At 48.0% G+C, this 21,600-nt stretch overlaps 2 protein-coding genes across 6 annotated transcripts in view; both read right to left on the reverse strand.

Moving 5' to 3' along the window:
* Window positions 1-202: 202 nt before the first annotated feature.
* kat6b (K(lysine) acetyltransferase 6B) lies at window positions 203-19,501 on the reverse strand. Of its 4 annotated transcripts, none has more exons than XM_089015329.1 (17): window positions 19,344-19,501; window positions 16,486-17,331; window positions 11,678-11,786; window positions 10,919-11,034; window positions 10,479-10,560; window positions 10,015-10,144; window positions 9,022-9,941; window positions 7,590-7,711; window positions 7,362-7,474; window positions 7,129-7,270; window positions 6,848-7,009; window positions 6,375-6,468; window positions 5,620-5,851; window positions 5,093-5,252; window positions 4,517-4,804; window positions 4,138-4,414; window positions 203-4,024 (listed from the first exon to the last, which is right to left on the reverse strand). In XM_089015329.1, exons 2-17 carry the CDS (start codon window positions 17,101-17,103, stop codon window positions 1,485-1,487), a joined length of 6,105 nt encoding a protein of 2,034 aa, XP_088871455.1. In that variant the 5' UTR covers window positions 17,104-17,331; window positions 19,344-19,501; the 3' UTR covers window positions 203-1,484. The 4 variants fall into 4 exon arrangements, with proteins under 4 accessions (XP_088871455.1, XP_088871453.1, XP_088871457.1 ...); XM_089015327.1 differs by lacking the exon at window positions 19,344-19,501 and adding an exon at window positions 18,321-18,543; XM_089015331.1 differs by lacking the exon at window positions 19,344-19,501 and adding an exon at window positions 18,321-18,541 and having other exon boundaries at window positions 9,886-9,941.
* Window positions 19,502-20,785: 1,284 nt separating this feature from the next.
* Window positions 20,786-21,600, reverse strand: part of LOC148887619 (adenosine kinase-like) — a 44,163-nt gene continuing 43,348 nt past the window's right edge. For both annotated transcript variants that reach the window (XM_089015885.1, XM_089015886.1), the window contains exon 11: window positions 20,786-21,546. In XM_089015885.1, the coding sequence (XP_088872011.1) occupies window positions 21,422-21,546 (125 nt within the window). In that variant the 3' untranslated portion in view covers window positions 20,786-21,421. The remainder of the gene's footprint in view (window positions 21,547-21,600) is intronic.

The following is a 21,600-nucleotide window of genomic DNA, read 5'->3' on the forward strand; positions in this document are numbered from 1 at the left end:
AACTGATAAAAAAAAAAAAAAAAAAAATAATAATCCTGATTTCTATGTCAAAATTGCTATTACCCCTCAATTTCAAGCAGTGAAATGTCCAGAAACTCAAGTACAGCAATACAACCTGCGAAGGAAAGCAGACATTCCACTTCCAGCAAACATTTGACAAAGATAATAAAAGCTTTAAAAAAGGCATTGTGCAAAATATCAATGAAATTGATATTTTCTTTATTGTTACATTATATACATGAATAGATAGGTCGGGCGACCGCTCGCTCCCTCGCGAGGGAAATAGATCATATTCCAGAGTGTACAAAGATGGAGATATGCTCGTGTATTTGGACAGAAATCCGTTTTGCTTTATTAAACAGAAAGCTGCCTGGAGGAGATTTGTTACAAAAAGACTTCAGAATTATACACACATGGAGCAATAAAACCTCTCAAAAGCGCAACAGAAAACAGGACTAAAAGTTTTTTTGTCTTTTTTTCTTTACATTATTAGCATTAACAAAATATAATTTGTCTTTTTTTTAACCTAATAAAAGGCCCGGTAGCTTGAAAATGGCTTGCTATTTGTTAAGCACAACACTTGTACAGTACTACTCAATGCACTGTCACTAAAGGAGAGACCCAAGCATGCTAAAATTTGCCACTTGACCCACTCTCCACACCCCTTTTCCCTCCCCAAAAAAGTACAATAATTTAAATATACAAAGGCGTGAATATGGTACAAACTAAATGGTTTGCGCGTGAGCACTGTTGGACAGTTAACACAGCGAACAGGTTCCACTCGTGAGCAGGCACATGAAAACAAAAATGGCTTCCGTCGGAGACTGCGACGTGGCGACGGTACGCCGACCTCGCAGTCGCTGATCCTGTCGCTAATTAAATAGAATTTCATTTTCAACATCGACGTGTTGTAAGGCTTCCCATCTTGGATGAACAAAATCTTTTTTTTTTTGTTTTCTTTTTTTGAATGAAAATATTAGCATTCTTTCCAAGTGCTGCTGCTGGTTTTTTGTCCTTCAAGAAGAAGAAAAGCAAATAAAAATCTAGATGTTTATATACACACAAGTCCCCAAAATGAAGGGATATCTGCTTTGGGGTGAAATTTCAGGAAGAAGCTAAACTGAGCAAGCGGAGGCAGTCTTTTTTCTTGACCACTGCCAGTCTGGTCTGATTTCAGGTTCACCATCTGTGATGTGTTTATGAAAATACGTAATAGTATGGGGAGGGGGGGGAATGAATGGCAAAACGGTTTGAGATTCATCTAGTTGTCAAATGTATCATCTGCAAAGCTTCAGCAGTTCAAATAGTGCATTTGTAATTTCGAGATGGTTTAAGTGTCCATACAGTATTTGATGTTCAACCTCAAATTTCACCCAAAAGTCCAACGCCATTTTGTTTTTGTAAGTAGTGTAGATCACACAAAGAAGAAGAGCAAAGGCCATATCAGTGCATCTAAAGTGAAAAGATGCAGCGGCGGCGGCGGGCTACCGCCTGATGAAAGAGCCTTTCAGCGATTGCTTGGACACGCCCGGGTTCATGTAACCGTGGTGACCGGCCGGGGTGTACACCACGTTGCCGTGCGGCGGCGCCTGCATGGGCTGCTGGGGGTATGGCTGCGTTCCCATCATGCCCATCTGCATAGAGTACTGGGGCGACTGGTTCATGTAGGCGGCGTGGTTGCCGTGGTAGCCGCCGTTCATCATGGGCTGGCTCATGCCGTAGCTGTTCATGGCGTTGAGCGAGGGCATGTTCATGGAGTTGTACGCCGGCGCCGGCATGATGTTGACGCGCGGCATGCCCGCCAACGTCCGGGCCGGCGCCTGCATGGCCACGCCCTGCGGCTGCCGCGCGTACATCTGTTGCTGGTGCTGCTGTTGTTGCTGGTGGTGGTGATGGTGGTGGTGGTGGTGGTGCGCGAGCGGCGCCGACTTGGAGCGCGCCGAGGCGTGACTTTTGGTGGCCGTCTGCGACTGGATGCGTTGGGCCGGGGGCATCGCCATGTTGCGCTGGAGCATCATGGCCGGCGGGGGTGTCACGGTCGCCTGCACCTGGGAGTTGGGGACGCGGTGCGGCGTCTGCGACAAGGGCACCAGGCCGGAGTGCTGCGAGGACAGCGAGGGGGTGTTGGCGTAGGACGTGATGGGGTGCGACGGCGAGTGGCTGAAGGGCAGCGAACGCGGGTGCTCGATGAAGGTGTTGGTGAACTGCTGCAGCTTGGCCAGGCTGAGGCCCGACGACGACTGCGGGTAATGGCCGCCGGCGTACTCGCCCTGGTGGTTGATCCTCTCGTAGAGGGCGAAATTGGGGTTGCCCGACTCAGAGATGTCGGGCAGCTGCACGCCCGCGAAGTTGGCGGGGATGGCGCACTGGGCGGCGGTGACGTCCTGCGCGGCGTGCTGATTGTGGAAGTTGTGCATGGCCGTCTGATTGTGCTGGCTGAGCTGATTGTGCTGCAGGTGGTGATTGTGGTGGTGGCCACGTAGGCCGTGGGGGTTGTGTTGATTGTGCTGATTGTGGGGGCCGTGCCTGCCGTGCGGCGGGCCGCGCTGGCCGACGCTGGGCGGCCGCTCGGCCGTCACCACGCAGCCCTGCGGCGACTTGACGTTGCATTGCGGCGGCGAGCTGAGGCTGTTCTGCTGAATCATGCCGCAGCCGCCCGGGTTGACGGCGCAGCTGCTCTGGGCCAGCCCGCCGGGGGGTAAGGCGCTGTAGGGGCAGCTCACCTGGGGGGCGGCGCTGCCCCCCAAGGTGGAGTCGTAGCTACTGGGGTTCTCGTAGTTCTCGGTGGTGCTCTCGATGCTGCCCAGGTCGCTGAAGCCGCTGTCCACCACCTGCTGCGAGTGGTCAGACACAGACGGTACGTCCATCACGGGGCTGGTCTCCACGTTGTGGATGGACGCCACCGAGATGGCGCTGTGGTCGGGGCTGATCTGCGCGTAGCCCCCCGCCTCCAGGATGGAAACGGCCGGGCTGTTGACGGAGCGCACCGACTGGCTGGGATGCGACTGCGCCGACGAAAGCGGGCTGCTGTGGTCCGACCGGGGGCAGTCCTCCAGCGGCGTCACGGGGGCGTAAGTGTGCGCGTTCCTGCAGGCGTCTTGGCTCTCCGCGCAGTCGCGGTACACCGCGTCCCGCTCGTTCTCTTGCGCCAGCGAGCGGACGGCCCGCGCAGTCTCAGAGTCGATTTCCGCGCAGATCAGGTGGCCGTTCCTGAGCGAGGGACTGAGGGGCGGACTCTTAGCGGGCGGCGGCGTTGCGTGACCTTGTCGAGGACTGGGGGCACTCTCCTCTTCTGACTCTGAATCGACAGTGGCGACTTTGCCGGGAGACGGCGGCAAAACTTGGTTTGTTTTAACCTCTGCGTCACGGTTGAATTCTGTGACAGCCGCGGGATTTTCTTTTTGCTGACAGTCTTCTTCCTGGTCTAAGAAACTTTCACACATTCCTTTCGGAGCTTGCGGGGCTTCAAGATGGCTGCTGTCGCGCTCCGTCGTCTTCTCGCAGATTTCGTTTTCATTCGCATCCTCTGTTACCGTCATCCGCTGCTCCTCATCCAGAATATTCGGCGATGCGGCGATATCCGTTTTGCCATCCACATCTTTGGTCGGCGAGTCCAGTTCATGCTCGCTTTCTTGGAGGTCATGATCTCGCCGTTTTGGCGATCCATCACTCTCCTCGTTGCTGGGTGACGCGGCAACGGGGGAGGCGGCGGGCGATCCAACAGGAGACCTCGACTTGGGCGAATGACGGCCAGCCGGGCTCGGGGACTCCGAACGGAAGCGTCTGGCCACCCTGCCGCCATGAAGGTCTCGCTCTCCTTCTCCTTGCACCTCATCGAATTGGATACGGTGCTGCTCCGCCTCCATGGGCGTTTCGGGCGGCGTGTAGAGGTTCAGCTTGAAGCCCATTTTGCGCTCGTTCTTCAGGCGCCATTTCGGCGGGCCTCGTTTGACACCTTTCGGCCAGCCTTTCTTTCGTTTCACTGGACGAGGTCTGCCAGGACCCTTGGAGGAGATTTCAGCATCTGCAGACAAAATGTCGGCTTGAGGCAAAATTTAACAGAGCGACACACTTTCCACCTTAATTACAAGGAAAACTAAATAAGTAAAAATGAAGGAAGGAAAAAGTGCATCCAACCTTCATTCCAATGCTGAAGATCATCATTCTGAATCTTTTCTTTCAGCCTGGGACGACCCCGTCGCCTTTTCATGGGTGCGATCTGGCGCTTGTTCTCCTCTCCATCTTCTTCTTCTTCTTCCATGGCGCTCACGCTGTAAGTGCGCTCCAACCGCGGCATGGCATCTTCGTCCTCTGAGTTTTCGAAGGGTTCTTTTAGGACCTCGGTGGTCTCGGAAATGGTCTCCGTTGTGACGCTGCTGTTAATTCTCTTTCTCTTGCGTCCCCGTTTGCTCCTCTGGAAGACAAATAACACCACGGGAAATGAAATCACGAAGACGATCACCGTGAAGCTTCCACTTGCGAGAGCTCCCTGAACGACGACAAACAATAAAGTCACCTTTCGCTTGGCCGCCAGCACGGTATGCGCCTTTGTGAGCACGGGCGGCGAGCCGTCGGAGTCGGCGTTCATTTCTTCCTCGTCGTCGTCGTCGTCGTCAACGCAGTCGCTGACATCCTGGGGCGGATGGACGCGTCTGCTCCACGACGAAGAATGGCGGCGCTCGTACGTCCTGTAGGGTACCCTGCAGTGCATCTTGGTCAGCGTCTGTCTGCGGGTGTGAGTCGCCGTGTGGATCCCTCGCTCCTCTTTTACCCAGCAGCTGGCCCGCTGTTTCAGTCGCTTGGCCTGAATACAGAAGGAAAAAAAAAAGGAATCAGGGTGTGTCGAATAGTCGTGGTTTGCAAATAGCGCAGGTTAACTGTGTACTCATTGTGTGAGAACATCGACATCCAGGTCTTCATCAATCATTCAAAGAGTCCATCTAAAGTGCTGTCAAATCCCTTGAAGCAATTTCACAGAAACGTTGACGGCGAGTGCGCGCCGCCCGCATCTGGCCTCCTCGTGAACTCGGCAGCTCATCATACAAATATTGGTGGAGAAGTAAACACACACTGTCGGGAGTGGGGAACCTACATCCATCTCCGCTTCCCGCTCCCCCTCGGATAGGACGGCGTTGAGCGAGGTGGAGCGCTTCCAGCAGAGGGCTTCTGGGTCCACTTCGTAACGACGCGGGTCGATCCGCAGTCTGTGCATATGCCGGTGGATCAGTCGTTCTCGTCGTATCAGCACCACCCTGAATGGAACAACAACAAAAAAACTGTCATTCACGGCACAGAACCAGACAACATTAGCCTATTTTGTTTTTAGATAAGCATACAGTAATAGGCTATAACACTGCATATTTTTGCAAAACATTTCTGATTTATGGTACCTATGGAAAAAAAAAAACAAGAAAATGAGGAAAAACAATACATATAGTACATCTATATCGGAATTTACATGCTACTGCCCTTCGGGTGCTTAACCTGACTTACTTGAGTCAGTATTCCACTGCACTAAATGGATACGCCGTTAAAAATACCCGCTGGCCTGGATAAGTCAGATGAGGCACGCACAGAAGGTGGCGAGGGAGTGCAAGTGAAAACGGCATGCACACTGACCGTCCATCCTGTCTGTCAATCATGCCAAGGTGCTGCAAAGTGGAGGCGATGTCGTGCGGACACATCCCCGTGGCCCTGCTTATGCCTTTTACACTGACATGTTTATCCGGCTGCCTATAAAGGTACTCCAGGATGACACTTTTCCAATACGCCAGGTAGGATAAGCGACCCAGATCTGACAGCGGCTTCTCGGGGGAGCCGGCTTGTCCTTCTTGCCTGGTCAGAAGGTAACCTTAAGGAGGTAGGGGGGTGGGGGTGGAGTGAGGCATGGAGCAGGTTAATTCAGTATATGTTGCAGTCATTGCGAGGAAGTGACATTTGTGCATGCAAGTAGAGAAAAAAAGTAGTGTTTTGCAACAGTGACATGGCAAACGGGATCTTGTGTTCAGATCCACTTTCCCACCAAATGGGTGGCCAGCCACTCCAGAGACCAAACAATTTTGAAACTAACAATAAAAAGTTCTTTTTCCATCATGTCTCTTTTATAAACAAACAACAACATAACCCTTGGATCCTCAATCGTTTCTTCAGTACGAATCCCACCGGGGGGGAATCTGTTCATCTAAACAACTCCATAACTGCATCTTCCAATAAAGCACTGGCAGATCTGGGAATTCAGCTGCGTTCAATCCTCCCGTAATCCTCCCGTCTTTGTTACCGCTGGGGTTTTTCAATATGACAGTCTATCTCGATGGCTCTCCCCAAAGCGAACAGGAAATCAAAAGCAAAAAATGGAGCACGGGAAGTGAACTTACTGAAATCAATAAGGAAACGGCCAAATCCTTGCCGTTGGTACTGAGGCATGATCATTATGCAGGAGACGTTGTACTTCTGCTGGCAAAGCTTTTCCTGCAAGGAAAGAGGAAGGAATCAAGAACTGCGCTGAAGCCGGCGTTATTCACGACACCTGCCCGGGACGCCATCGTTTTCCTTTTTACGTGGCTAAAATATTTCAATATAAAGACGATGGCGCCTCGAAAATATGCCCCTCACAGGATCTCGTTTTATTTTGCAAGAGAGGATTCTTGAGTTCATAAATGCTTATAAATGCTGCATCTTAATGTGAATATTGCACATTATTTGATTTTTGTTGACTTCAAGATGGCCCCGCGTGAGTGGCTGCCTTTACAGCAGCTCCTGTATTTTGTTTTTGCTGCTGTGTAATGTAAATTTCTCCACTGTGAGACAAACAAAGGCTCATTTTATCTAATCTAATCTAATTGTTTACCTTGGAGAAATAGCCTACGAGATGACAGCCTTTATGGTCGTTCTTTGTAAGGATGTAGAAGAGGAACGGCTCGACGTCGTAATACAGGGTCTTGTGATCCAGGAAAAGCTTGGCTAACAGACAAAGGTTTTGGCAGAACAGTTTGCTGACATTTCCATCAACCTAAGAGGAGCAGAAAAAGGAAAAAAAGAGCAGGAGAGTAAACTCGAGAGTCAATTTTTCTCACTCCCTCCGCCGCCCACAAATCTCAACGCAGCGTGCACTTCTTTGGCAAGGCTGACCTCAAAGACGGAAAGGCCGTCTTTTCGGTAGATCTCGTTGGCCGGCGGGTGGAACCAACCGCACTTCTTGGTGTGCCTCTGGAGGATGTTTTTGCTGCGCATGTACTTCAGACAAAACTCGCACAGATAAATCTTGCGTAATCTGAAAGAAAAAGACAACAACCAAAATACAACGCTGCGGTTTTGCACTGACATGATAAGCCAGCCACAAAGTGAAAAAAACGTGAACCAACCTTGAATATTCGGGCGGGTACGGCGACGAATACCACGTTTGTATTTCGTACTTCCCAAATTCGATGACAGCTGGACATCGCGCGGCGTCCATGTTGGTTTGGCATCCCGTCCTCTGTGAACATTGGCGGCAACAAAGCTTAGCGACAATATTCAACGGCAGATTCTCACTGAAATGTGGATAAAGTACAACATATTGTCCACTGAAAACAAAAAAAAAATCCATCAACCTGAGTGGCGACTTCTCGGACGCTGGCGAACATCTCAATGTCCTCGTCGGTCACGTGCTCGCCAGACATGGCCGCCGAGCTGGCGCGAGGTTCTTGCTTCACCCGCAGCTCCCTTTTGTGGCCTATTAGCGGCACAATGGAGGAATAATGAATGAATCATCCCCCTCATTGCATTCTATGCAAATGCGCTTATAAACTGCCACTACTGCCGCACGAGCCGGGCGTCTCGGGAGGAAATGTTGCTAATGTATCATCTTTCCATGTTTATGTGGGAGGAGGGGGGGGGGGGGGGTAGAGCAATCCCTAATGGAATGAAGTGAAACTAAATCACTTTAATTGCATAACGGCTTTCATGTGCTTAGTCATCCTCCGCGACCCCGGTGAATTAAGAAGCAGAGGCAGTGGAGGCAGCGCGGGAATGGACACGGATGCTGATGAGTGATGACGGAGAGCAGGCAGGACGTCGTCTTCACAGAGAGACATTGGGACAGTACCCAGAGCTACGTGTCCCGGGGGGGGGGGATTTGAGGAAAACGCTGCGACTGGCCGTTTCAAACTAAATTAAAAGGATGATTACGCAGGAAGGTACTGAAAGGATGGTGTTAGTAAGAGAAAAAGCTGCCTGGAGCATTTCTTTAAAAAAATCTATGGAGATGTGCTTTGACGATTATTTTAAAGGTGGGAGGTGGACGACGTTTATTTGGGCAGAACTCTTTTTTTTTTTTTAATACTCCCACATTTGGGGATAAATAAAGGAATACAAAAACTGTTTCTAAACCCAAATAACGGGGAAAAAAGGTTAACATGGATTTATCGGTGCTGCTGTTTTGGTTAGCAATTAGTCTTTATAATCAGTTACCAGTCTGTTTTTTTTTTTTTATTAGCCAACAAGCGATTGGGAGACAATGAGATATTCATGCGTGAGTAGGGGCTTACTTTGTTGGTGAATTAGCATTTCAAGATTCGTCTTTTTGAGCGAGGGCGAAGTATAAGATTGTCGGAGTGTCTCATAAGCCGTCCTGTCATCTCTGAGTCATCCCTTGTGGCTGACTCACCGGCTTAATGACTACTGTGAGTGAAGATGAGGGTGCGGATGAGGAAGGGCGCGGATGCGATGACGGCGGTTTCGAAGTGACAATGCGGTGGGTGGGTGGGGGGGGGGGGGGTCGAGGACGGAGCCATGGGCGAAATGAAGTGAGGGGGGAGTTAGTGGGCCATGCATTATGGAGGACGGAAGCCACGTCAATTCCACAGCCAAGTTAAGAAAGTAAAAAAAATAAATCATTGACATTAATCGGCTAAGAGCGCCGAGGGGGCATCTCGGCTCTCGTCGGGAAGACAAATAATAATGGCAAGCGTTCAAAAGAAAGTCAAGAAGAAGCTTAAAGTGTGGCGGCGCAGGCTTGAGCTGCCGCCGGGTAGCCTTGCTTACCATGATTACTCTCTGGTTTAATTCTTCCGTCTGTCAAGTCGCCCTTCGCTGGCGAGGGCGCTCCCTTCGGGGGGCTCACTTTATACCTCAGCCTGCCTAGCATCCTGCGTTTTTTAAGGAAGGGGTTGCGCTTGAAATGGCCGACCAACTTAAAAGGATGTCCAGGGGGTCGCCCCGAGCCGGGTGACGTGGAGCTGTGGCGGTTTTGACTAAACTCGTTCATTCTGTGGCACCGAGGCGGCGAGTCGGACGCGTGTGGCGAGTCCCGCTTTTGCTGCGTGCGCTTGGGCGGCGTGTAGCACGCCAAACTCTTTTTCCGCGACTGTCCCTGAGTGGCGTAAATGTGTGAGAGTCCGTCAAACAGTCCCTTGAGCTGGCTGCTATGGCAGAGGCTACCCAGGGAGGGAGCGCTAGACTGGCTGGAAGAGCTCTGGGGCGAGTTAGCTGAGGTGGAGCCGGCGGACACCTGCGAGGGCGCGCTAAATCCCGGCGACGTCGGCGGGGCGGCAACGGGGAGTGCAGACGAGGGCGCTATCTGGTGACTGGCGGCGACCGGAGCGGCCGCACCTAACCGTTTGTCGCCGGGCGACTCGGCGGCGACGGCCCGCGAGCGACGCCCCACGGGGGAAGGGGTGAAGAATTTGGAAAGCCCGTCGATGAGCCCTTTGGTTTTCTTGTTAATGCCGAGCGCAGACGGGGTGGCGAAGGAGGGCGTGAGGAGGGGAGCGACGGCGGTGACGGTGGAGGAGGTGGGGGTTGGGATGGTGAATTGGGTGGCGTCTGGAATAGCCGAGCTGCCTCTGGCGTCCTTCACGGATGCGGCATGACGGGATGAGGTACACGCGCTAAACTTCGGACCCCTACCGGGTGACCCCCTTCCTCCGAGTGCCACCATGGAACCGTCACGGCTGCTTAGACACCTATAAGCAGACGGCGGGCGGCGTTAAGAACCCGCCTCAGAGAGACAGACGGCGATGTTGCAGAGTGACATACATTTGTGACATGAGCTTATTCCTGGGTCTTCCGATGGGCTTTGCATATCGCCGTTTGATCTCGTCAGCTTTTCTGTGCAGCAGCTTCTTGCCGTTGTCCTTGGGCCTGCAGAACTGGCATAGCCACGTTCCTGGATGTCATCCAAACACACACAGAATCACGTTGTCAATTCTCCAAGGACGGGATGTTTTTCTGTTTTTTATGAGCGGGTCGGCATCCGGTCAGCACACAATGACAATTAATTACTCAGCACAAAAGTGGAAATCCATACAGCCGCGTTCCTTGCAGCCACTTAAAATAGAATCCCGAGTCAGCAATGTATGAATAGCCCGGCAAAGTGCACGACTACAGCTCGTGCATTACTTGGGCCCCTCGGCACTGTAACGCTTATACGTCCCCCATGGGGTGGGGGTTGGGGGAGCTGGAATCATTCAATATGCATGCCCAAGCAACTGACACCCCACCTTTCGGCATTCTGGAAATGGGCGGCTCGCAGCACTCCATGTGGAAACCCCGGTCGCACGAATCGCAGAAGAGCATCTGGTCCTGTTGGAAACAGCGGGAGACGTGTAAGGCAGATCGCTATCGTTGCTTTCATAGTGGGTGCAAAGGAACCAAGAATTATGATGATGTGCTAGCAGCAGGTAGCTAAAAATCACCACCAGTTGACAGCACAACTCAAAAAAAACTTATTTTGATAATGCAAGTAGTTTTACTTTATTTTAATTCTGTCATACGGTGACTGTGATATCTTTACACTTGAGATGGTCAAAATGTTATTGAAAGGAAACATGACCTTTAATGTGTGGATGCAAACACCGAGTGCTTGAACATGTGTCAAAAATGAAACGAAGCAAGTAAATCCACTTTTGCCAGTCGTACGTGATAAAACAGGCGTACTTACTGCATTTTTGCCCTGTATTTGGCAGGAACTGCAGGTTTTGCATTCGATGCACTGCCATCGTAATCGCTTCACATGGGAGGTCAACTCCGGGGAGAACTTCAGACACGAGGGATGCCCTAGAGGAGCAATTGAAAATGGCACATGAGTCGGTTTAATCAATGTTGCCACTTCATGCTGTTTAAATATTAACACGCCCAGCGGTGAAAACTAATGACTGGCATTAGTGCCATGTATGTTCTCTCTTTTTTTCCCTCCCCCCCTCCTTTCCTCACTGCCACAATCGGTGTGTAAAAAGCAGTCTGATCAAAACATTGCAGTGGCTAATGATATAATTTGATCGTAATGAAGCAGAAAGAGTACAAGGCGCTTGTTTCAAATATAATCCGAGGCACGTAGAGTCCAAAAGCGCTCCGTCATGCTTGCGAAACAGCTGTTTTGCAGCGCGACTGACGGTTTGTGTACATTTAATGAAAACCACCTCGACGCCAGTTAGTCAAATTTACACTCTAAAAATGTCACGGCGGCAACGATCCCTTGCGGCATTTAAAATAATTGCTCAAGTGCGAGCGTTAACATGAGTGTGGCTCGGCGAGTACAAAAATGTAAACACTGCCCATTTTGCAGTTTGATTCTGGGCGACCCATTCTGTTATTTCGCAGTTGTTGAATGCCGCGGCTCGTCGTGTGTCCATTATCCTTTTACAGCCACCATCGATTTTCCGAGTGGATGCTTGGCGATAGGTCGAAAAGGTCAACTTACCGCTGCTCCCACAGTCAGCGCAAGAAAGAAGCTCCTCTGGACGCTTGTCTCGGTTGGATTCTTTTGTGCCCAGGCAGAAACTGCATATTGGGATGGGGTCCACCCGCAGCTGAGAGGAAACACACAAAATCAAACTTTGTAAAAGGGATACAATTTGAAAAGAGTATATATGGTCAGGCAGGATTTGGAACATTATCAAGATAGAGTTGAACCTTCACACTCTAAAAGTGAAAGAGGAAGAACTTCAACTTAATACAATTCAAATATCTGAAAGTGACTCGAAGACCCCTGAAAAGGGGAAAAAATGTGATCGCAATGGTAAAGCCCCTAAAAGAGCATGAAAGCAAGTGCGACCGCCTGGCCAAGCTTGTGAACAACTGGCAGATATGATCTTTACTCAACGGTGCGCTGATGCTATCTCATTACGGATCTGTCAATCGAGCTTCAAACCGCCACCGGGGAAGGGGGCATGGGATGGGGGGGCGCACAAACAGTTGTCGCTTGCTGTGAAGCACATCCTTGTGACCACCTCCTGACCTACAAATGAATACTGTTTTCACCCCCTACCCTCCATCCGTCAAGAGAAACATGACAGGAGCAGTCTTTCAAGGCTTGCTGTGTCCTCGGGGGGGGGGGGATGAGGTTGGATGGGGGGAGGGCAGAAGGCATACATTGAGGATGTTGTCCTTGTTGAGGGCTTCTGTGTCAATTAGATGCTGAGTGTGTGTGGATGAGGGAGAGAGGGGTGGGGGGTTACTCCCACGTCAATGATGACTCTATTTTCAAGCCGGCGCTGGTCAATATTTGACAGTGGGCTCCCACATTGGAGGCTGACAGGAAATGAAATGGACAGACTCGCACCTTGAGACTGACGCTCGAAGGCAGTAAAATACCTCCCCTAAAAAAGTCAATTCTTGTCACTTTGTGCACAAGAGAATTGAAACCATTGCAATTTGATGGTGCAAATTTGCTGAAAATGTCACCCACTGGCACTATCACACTCTGAAAACTAGGAAAATTCTTAGCGTTTAAAAATCAAGCTATGTCAAAACTTTTGTCGCCCCTTTTGTCCCCCCCCCGCCACCATGCCAAGTACCGACAGATGCTCAGCAAAGTTTGTTCCACAGTTGTGTAGCACAGATGCTGACTTGTGTGCTCCACTTTGGTTGCTTCTGGTTTCGGGAATTGTCAAAGGGCAGCGGAGTATTTCCCTAAGGCAGTCACAAAAATCTCAGTGAGCACCAAAATTTTAAAAAAACAACAATCCAAAACATCATCCTAAGTATCACCATTGAACTCACCACATCATGTGAATTCACTCAGACACAGGCCTGTCAAAATGAAAACAAAGCTATCAATCTATTGGATTAATAGCAACGCTATTTCTTTTCATTATTTTACAGTGGAGGGGGGTGTGTGCAAATGTCAGTTAGAATGTAAAAAGCCCTCAACAGATGTGCCGTGAACCACATCATATGACAGCCATTCCAAGAAAGAGCACAACGTACAAAACGACAAATCATCTGACATTTATAGAGCTGAATGGTGGAATATGAAGACATTTTGCCCTCTTTTTTTCTTTAAAGCTCTCCTCTGACCCCCAAAAAACGACGTCATTCATGTTCTTGGGAAAACAAGGCCCAAAGTGTTCTGCTCGCAGACGTTATTGCCTCTTTATGTACAAAAAAAGTATCACGCAAAGTTTGTGTTGATTTAATGGCTAGAAATCCTTTGACGCGGATTGTGTTTCTTTCCTCTTCGGAGCAAATGGAAAAATAAATAAAAGGGCATGCTTTATCACCTCTTGTTGGCTGACAAAAACAACACAAAAAAACAAAACGAAGCGAGAACACGAGTCTAATCGAATCGTCATTAAAGTACACAGTTCATTAAATAGCTACTGCAAACTCCAAAAACAACTGCACTCCTGATACAGATCTGTGGGTCGAATCAGACAAACATGTTTTTTTCTTGTTCTTGGCCATTCTTGAGTTACTTTATGAAATATGGTCTTGGCCTCGCGAACCCCCACCCTGAAAAAAAAATCCAGAATACCATCCAACGTTAATAACAACAAGATGTCTGTCATTTTAACGAGCAACAGAAAGCTCCGACTACAAAGACTTCCATTGAATTTTGCTCAAAAGACGCTCCGCGCCAAGAGGTCATAACGCCCGAAAAACTTTACATTTTATTTATGGTCCGCAGGTGATACCGCACACGTAAAAAAAATAATCCCAAATCCATTTTCAGAATTCGGTGTATGCATATTCGTGGCTGAAATGCATTCATTAGAAATATGAACTGCAGTTTGGACTTTACGACTGGGTAAGTGGTCATAAAAATGTGGGTTACATCTTTCCGTCGGAATGTAAATGGTGTCAAAAATCTTTCGTCGTACGGCACATCGGGAAGGACCATTCACTAAAATGTGAAGCGAGGCTTCAAACTGGCTTTACTGGCATATTCCCAGCTTTAGAAGCTTTGCTTTCCCGGCATGGTGCACAAATCATTCTGCTCTGAATTAGTGTCCGCTATGGGTTTTCTGGTCTGCCTTTCTGCGGGAGGAAAAGAAAAAAAAAAAAAGAAGAAAATCTTTTGGATATGACATAATCCGCCTCAAGACGGGAGCACAAAGAATCTTTGAGGAGCTTTTCCATCTGCACTTTAAGGCCAGTCTGCACGCCACCTGTGTTTGGCCCGCAGGAACCGCCCTTGGTAGACAACTTTCGTGGTGAAGTTTATAGCCCAGGAATACATGGCTCCTAAATGTAGCAGAAAACACCCTTAAAACGATCCGTATGGCGCACCCAAAAACTTGCGGCGGGGGTTTGGGATTCTGGACAAAGAGAGGAGAAAACAAGTCTGGATGCAAGAAGGTTTCTGACAGACTATCTATCATCTTCGTAGCCGTGAGCGATAAGATCTAATCCTGGAACATGAAGTTATTCCCGGAAACAGCGTTTTGCATACACCAAAAGGAGAAAACAGCGCTGATGATTTTCTCGGGGGTAGTCTAAATTAAGTACATGACAGGAAATGATGCCGCACGAAAAGAGCAGGCTGTCCTGAGCGAGGGGGGGAAGTGGGGTGGCTCGATTAGAACGCTGCTGGTGGAAAGAGAGCTCAAGTGGTTGCATAACACAGCGAAGGGGGTGGGAGTGTTGGTGGGGAGGCTTCAATTCTTTGCCTTTGTTCCTGGCACAGTCTCTTTAGACTCTTATAAACTGTGAGCCAACACTGCTCTTTTCCGCCAGCCAGTACCTGTTTTTCTCAACGCATAACATGGCCATTGTGAGCTTGAGCAGTCTCAGCAGTTTCAAGTGCAAGGTAAATCTTCGCTTGGCTAGGCAAAGTCCCCACCCCAAAAAAATAGTTACAAATGGAAAACAGCTGCAGGATCCATCGCAATTATTTATTTTTAATTTCGTTTTTTACTCAATATCAGTTTTTTTGTTTTCTTCTGTAGAGCCAGACCACAGAGACTTAACTATAGAATTAGAGGTGTCGCTTCCTGATTATTCACTGTGAAACTAGCAAGGAGCGAGGCGACATCTCTATACACGCACAAAACCTTGACATGGCAGCTCATCTCATAGAATAACAAAAAAAGGAGAAACTGCTGCAAAAAAATGGCGCTCCTTTCACTTCTCAGCCTTTTGGGCATCTGCGATTGCCTGTTTTTATATTTCTTTTCTTTTATTTTGTTAAACCGGCTAAATCATCGGAGTATGAACGCGCTGACTGGAAGTTTGTTTTCTTACCGCTCCTTCAATAAAGCGAGTGAAAGCGCACGTGCGGCCATGTCTATTGACACTTGACCACTTGTTTGCAGGTCTAAAATCTCACACAAAGAACTAGTTTGACTGGGATGTCGTGGGGCAGAATTCCAAGCTTCCTATTTTTTGTGCAATTGCTATATCATTACTTCTTTTATGTTGTTCAATAATTATGCCTCAGAATCAAAAATCAATTCTACAAAATCATACTTGCCCTTTTCTCCTATTAAAATCCTGCGCTGGTTGAAATAACAATCGTTCTCTCGGTTTTTACTCGTTAGCTTTTGATCCTCCATAATGGACAGCGAGCCGTCAATGTTCTCGTCAGATGTGTTAAAAGCCAGAACCCAGCAGAAGTGAGAGACACCATCTTTGCCACGTGCTGTTGTGTCGACCACCCCCGAGGCGCTAAATGCAGGGAAAACAATGCGCCCTGCAGGAATCGAGGACAATCCTTTCGTGCTCCTCGAGGCTAAATTCAATTTCGACACCATGGAAATACACTCAACCTCGCAATTCGCCCATAAATGAGCTGTGTTGTTGATTAAAACTGTCTCTTTGAGGCACATTAGGGCACAAAATTGCTTTTTTTAAAACTCTATATTTACTGCTCCTCACAAGACAGCCGACCTAATCTTTTATGGGTCACTTTGGCCGAGATTATGTAACGTGTGGGAAGCCTGCAGCAAAGTGACGACCCTTCAAGCTATTATTATTATTAGCTAGATGATACGAGCCCTCCATAGTAAAACATCAGGAGGTTTTTTTGGTCAATATTTTGACAACGAAATAACGAAACACACTCTAGGGTCCTCCAAGGTCTACTTATGTCGCTACATTCCAGGGGAAAAAAACATGTATGACTATTCCATTGGGATTCATCATGGAAGGGAGGGAAAAAAATGGCCGCTCAATAAAAACACTGTTGGTGGTTGGTGCAGCTGTTTGTGACTGAGCAGAATTCAAGGTGATCAATAGTAGTAAGGAAAGTATTCAAATGTTATCCCTGTCAAAGTGACGCAGATATACCTCCTCTCGCTCGTGGGCTAGGAGCGTCGCCGACATCAGCAGCAAAGGGGTAGCCATCGGACACCTTGGCCTCCTGTCGGTGCCGCCGCGCCCTCCAAGCTGGTACCGCGGGCCATTTTTGAACAGTCTCCCGCTGTTGACGGAGCGCTTAGCCGCCAGCCGCAAGCGCTGGCGGAAGGCCGGGTTGTCAGCCGCCTCGGCCAGGTCGTCCTGGTTCCTCAGGTAACTCTCGATATTTTTTAGCGAGGAGCCATGCGTGTCATCCAAGCCCTCAATGGCCCTGTGCAGGATCTTATTCCAATCCAGGTGGCGGAGATCGCCGGAACCCCATATAGAATCCTTTGTCAGCATAGGCGAGGCGGGAGACGGGCTGGATCCCGCTCTCCTTGTGTATCCCGGGTCCTTGTACGAGGCGCTCCCCTTGTTGGTAACCTTGAGAATAGAGCCATCGTGAACGCTTAAATCCAACTGCTCCAGGACCGTCTTCCGGTCCAGTCCGTGCGACGTGCCCACCGCGTGGGAAATCCTCTCCTCCGAGGGCCTCTGCTTCTGCCTCTTGATTTTCTGTATGGCCTCCAGAATCCACTCCGTGTACAGAGGGTTGGCGAGTTTCACCATGGTTGAACCGGGAGACTCACAAAAACGCCATCCATACGCAATCCCGCTCGCTGCCAAGCGCCGACGGGTACTTCCACATCCTTTGGTGAGGTCCAAAAAAGGTACGTTCCACGGAACCCTACAAAATGGCTCGTCAAATCCGGGCTGTTGAGACGACTGACGTTCGGGGGGAAAAGAGCCACTGTTAAATTCCACGACCAGGAACAAATCTCGACGCTGTCTCTAAATCTGGCAGAAAAACACATTTGGTGATTATATGCATTTAGTAACAGGCAAGGGAAACAATTGGTTAATTTTGATTAAATAATAAACTATGGAGAATGGCAATTACAATAAACATGAGAAAAGATTGCAAATTGGGGATGACACCGATTCCAAATCACAATGGAAGAACCTTTCTAAATGTTGGCAGTAGGTAGTAAGCGTGGATGAGAAAAACTCATAAGAAAAGCATCTGCTTCAAAGTGGTCATGGATAAACCAGTAAAAAATACTTCAAGCATTAAAGTAAATAGTGCTTTCACATTTTTGTGGTTTTGTGACTTCCAAAATGACCCGATCGTCTAATTTTAGACTTCAGTATCTGACTGTACAGTAGTTGTGTGTTTTTGGTGAATTACTACTTAAGTACTGTATAGGCATCTATTCCTATAATGAAGTGTGCTATCGTTCAAACTATGCATTACATTGGATTACAAAATGTTCTCATACAGTAATAATTCAGAAGGTGATACTTTGCATAAAAAACTTTTGCAAACAACTGATAAACAATATTGAGACACACACCCCCAAAAAATGTATACTGGAAAACTATTGTCGAGAAACGAAATGTCAGACACCAAATCTGGAGTAACTTCTAACACCCGAAACTTTTGAGTATCGGGAATAAAAGTAAGTATTGTGTGGAAAATCTGCTTCAAGTTTCGCTTCTCTGACAACCTCGAATACGACACGGGCCACACTAGTGCTACACGTCGTGACACGGACGTCCGACAACGGTACAGAAATGACGACAATGACAAGGTGGACATTTCGGCGTTTGAAGCTGACCCTCACAAGACTTTTTTAACAATGTCTCTTTTTAGATCCACATATTTTGACAGCTCAATGACTGCCAAAACAAAGTGCTCAATGCCGGCTGCACAATCGATGCTCGGTCCCTTGACAGCTGACGGCCAAACCCCTCAAGGAAACACAACAACCCCGTCAGGAACAAACCTTGTGCTGCAAGTGAATCCGAGGGGGATGATAAAAAATAAAAATAAATAAAAAATAACATCAGCAGCATAATATATAATAATAACATCAGCGTTAAAAAGTGGCGTCACCTAAACAGTCGCCATTTTGTTCCACTGTTGTAGTTTACAGCGAATCCGACATGACGCTGATTACAATCCAATGGAGTCTCATTAAACCTCGCCGACACTAATGCGCCCACCCCTAACAACTTCATTATTGGCTGGGAATAGACCACATCCGATGGCTGGTTTGATAAAAATGCTGTCAATCTTTACTTGTCGACCGGTGCTATTGGACAACATAGCTGTCACTTTTCGGATACTATACCCGCCCTCTTAAGGTGGCTCGGCAATCGTGTCTGCACAATTTATCATCGACAGCCCAAAAAAACGCATTTATTCACACGCCTATTTGGTTTCGTTGGCTCAAACGTGGACGCCGAGGGAATGAGGTTGCAAACAAACACCTTGTTACAACCGAGCAAGGCAAACAACATCATTGCGCCCCGCTCCACCTTATGGACACATTCCTCCTTGTAACAGTTGGTCTCGCTTGAAAGTGTCTCGTTCATTTTTTACGCTCTTCAATGATTCATTAGAGCGATCTATAACGCCGTAAACGCCGATAAAAAGTGGGACGCCTATCCAAGGTGTCGCCTTTAACGATTCCTCAGGGAGGAAGGCGTAAAATAAAAAAGCGTGCAGGCGACCACCACCCGCAGCAGCACCTCCAGTCCTCCACCTACCACCTCCCTTTTTATTCTTTCCCCACCGTTAATTCCCCATAAACGCCTCGTTAAGCGATTTGCAAAAACGCACGACCGACCGACCCCCTGTGTTTTCTGATCTTTCTTCAGATGACACTGAACGCCCCCCCCGGCCACGTACATTGCGCAACGAATGCAAACAGAGACGTGTTTTCTCGCCATTAAAGTCGCAAATCATCCCTGCAGCCCAAATAGTGGAGAGTGGCATGCAAAGAGACACGGGGCATCTTTTTTACCTCAAGTTTTCCCTGGTCCTCTTGTCTCCGTGATGGTGACGTGATGACAAAAAGATGCAGAAGTCATAATCCGAGATGCTGAGCTCACTGCGTGGAGAGCAGTTGATAACAACTAATTGAAAGGTTAATCTACATAGCAGTCTGTGACAAAATGGTACCCTCCTCCTCCTCCATTCCTCCCCTCCTCCCTCCATCCCTCCCTCCTCCCTTTTTCTTCAGTGGAGTGGTTTACAATATTACACTGTAGGTACCGACCTGCAAAATCCATTGAGCCCAAATTCACAAGTTGGATGTGAAATGAAGATGTCGATGCACTTTCAACATTTTGATACTCTAAAGCAGCAGCAGTAGTAGTTCCGAAAACTTTTTGCACATAGGTTGACCTAAAATATGTGCAGGATATGCACACATCACCACCAAAAAATAATGAACAACCATTAAATATAATGTACAAAAACATCCAAATAAATAATGACTATTATTATGTCTTGAAACAGTAAAGGTGGAGGAAACTACGGGCCGGCTGGTGACACTATTTGGGTTTGAATGGATGCCGTTTGGCGGCCAATGCAGCCGATATGTTGTCCATCGGGCGCACCGCTAATTGGCCGCCAATCCGACGTGTGAATACCGCCAGTGGGGGGCAGGTGGACTCGGAGAATAGAAGCGGGCTGCTGTGTTTTGCAATGAATGTCAAGCCGGGCGGTCCCTCCATCATTTCAATTGGACAAGCATGTGCCGCCATTGCGGTCTGCCCGCATCCATCCCCTGAGCCCACTGTGACACCCCACCCTGTCCCCCGCCCACTCCCATCCCTCAATACTTGCCAACTACCACACAAACACTGCTGCCCATCTGCTGAGGGGGGAAAACACATCCACAACCTCTCTACTTTGATTGCAACCGGCGTCTCATGTTCATAATGTATCCCAAATAAACTTTAACCATTGAAACCAGTGTAAATGTCAATAATCTGTTCTCGTCGCCCCCTAAACACTGACTGATGTTGTGTAACATGTTTTTCAGTTGTAAAAACAAGCGTTGCACAATTGGCAATGAGAGCTGTAAATCATTTGGGTGAATCACGACAACGATAGAATTTGAGTGTAATACGGACTACATGAGATTAATGAGGCGGATGCGAAAATGGAAAAAGTGAGAAAGGGGTGTAGAAAACAAGGTACTTTCCCTTCCATTGTCATGACTTAATCATGTCTGCCTGCCTTTTTGTGTGTTTGTCTTTTGCCATCTGTCATCTTGAGAGAGGCCAAGCAGCCAGCTGCCATGTGAGTGGACATCTTGCCCAATCACAAATGCGCAAACACCCCCCAAGACCCCTCAGATTTTTTTTTTTTTCCGGGGCGCATCTGTCTGAAAGAAGGAGTTTTTTTTGGGTGGTTATTGTTGAAAGGACCCATAACATTGATTGACACCACAATATATAATGTGTGTATGCATTTATTTACTTTTTTTATCAAAACAAACAGAAATTGCTCCACTTATTTTCCATTCATAAGTAACAATACTACATCTGTTAAATCCTGACCATGTCAAACACGAATGATCAATTATGTTAACCAAACCTCATTTTATAAACTAAAAATGTATTTTTAACCAGGTTGTTAACTTATACACTAACAAATTGATTTTTGACATCTATTACAACGAACGGCTGAGAAAGAATCTAACGTAATTGTCCTCAAAATTCCTCAAATGATGAAAACACACAATTTTCTAGTAACATTGAATCTTTGACTTACAAAATGCCATCAAAATCAATTACCGTATTTTCTGCACTATAAGGCACACCTAAAAGATTTTTTCAAAAGCTGACCATGCGCCTCAAAATCCGGTGCGCCTCATGTATGGAAAACATTTTAAAATATGTCATTCATTGAAGGTGCGCATTATATTCCAGAATATAGGGTAGTTAAAATTCTCAAATATTCCATTTAAACAGGTACCGATGATGATATGTGCGCATTGTGCGGGTCTAACTTCATATTTTGTGGCTTACAGAAAGTGCAGAGGCACATGTGTGTGTACGAATGCGTTTTACGGGAAAGTACGAGACACGTCTAGTGAAAGTCGGGCATTTCCGGGAAGGTGCAGCCTACTCGTCGTATGATGACGTTGGCGGCGTAGTGTCCCGCTCGGATACACTCCTCCAGGGAACACTGCTGGACCAAGGCCGACAGGAACCCTTTGGCGATCACACAGGATCAACAAGTCTCGTAAATAGTGTGCTGAAACCCCC

The sequence above is a fragment of the Hippocampus bargibanti genome, linkage group LG15 (assembly GCF_051943395.1).
Source record: "Hippocampus bargibanti isolate YZ-2025 linkage group LG15, ASM5194339v1, whole genome shotgun sequence".
NCBI lineage: Eukaryota > Metazoa > Chordata > Actinopteri > Syngnathiformes > Syngnathidae > Hippocampus > Hippocampus bargibanti.

Bases quoted from the DNA above. Each gene is read 5' to 3' on its own strand.
- kat6b (XM_089015329.1), bottom strand. From the start codon at position 17,103: ATGGTGAAACTCGCCAACCCTCTGTACACGGAGTGGATTCTGGAGGCC. The intron at 11,035-11,677 runs GTAAGTTGACCT...TTGCTCCTCTAG, and splicing joins CGCTGACTGTGGGAGCAGCG to GGCATCCCTCGTGTCTGAAG. The intron at 4,805-5,092 runs GTAGGTTCCCCA...TTCTGTATTCAG, and splicing joins AGCGGGAAGCGGAGATGGAT to GCCAAGCGACTGAAACAGCG.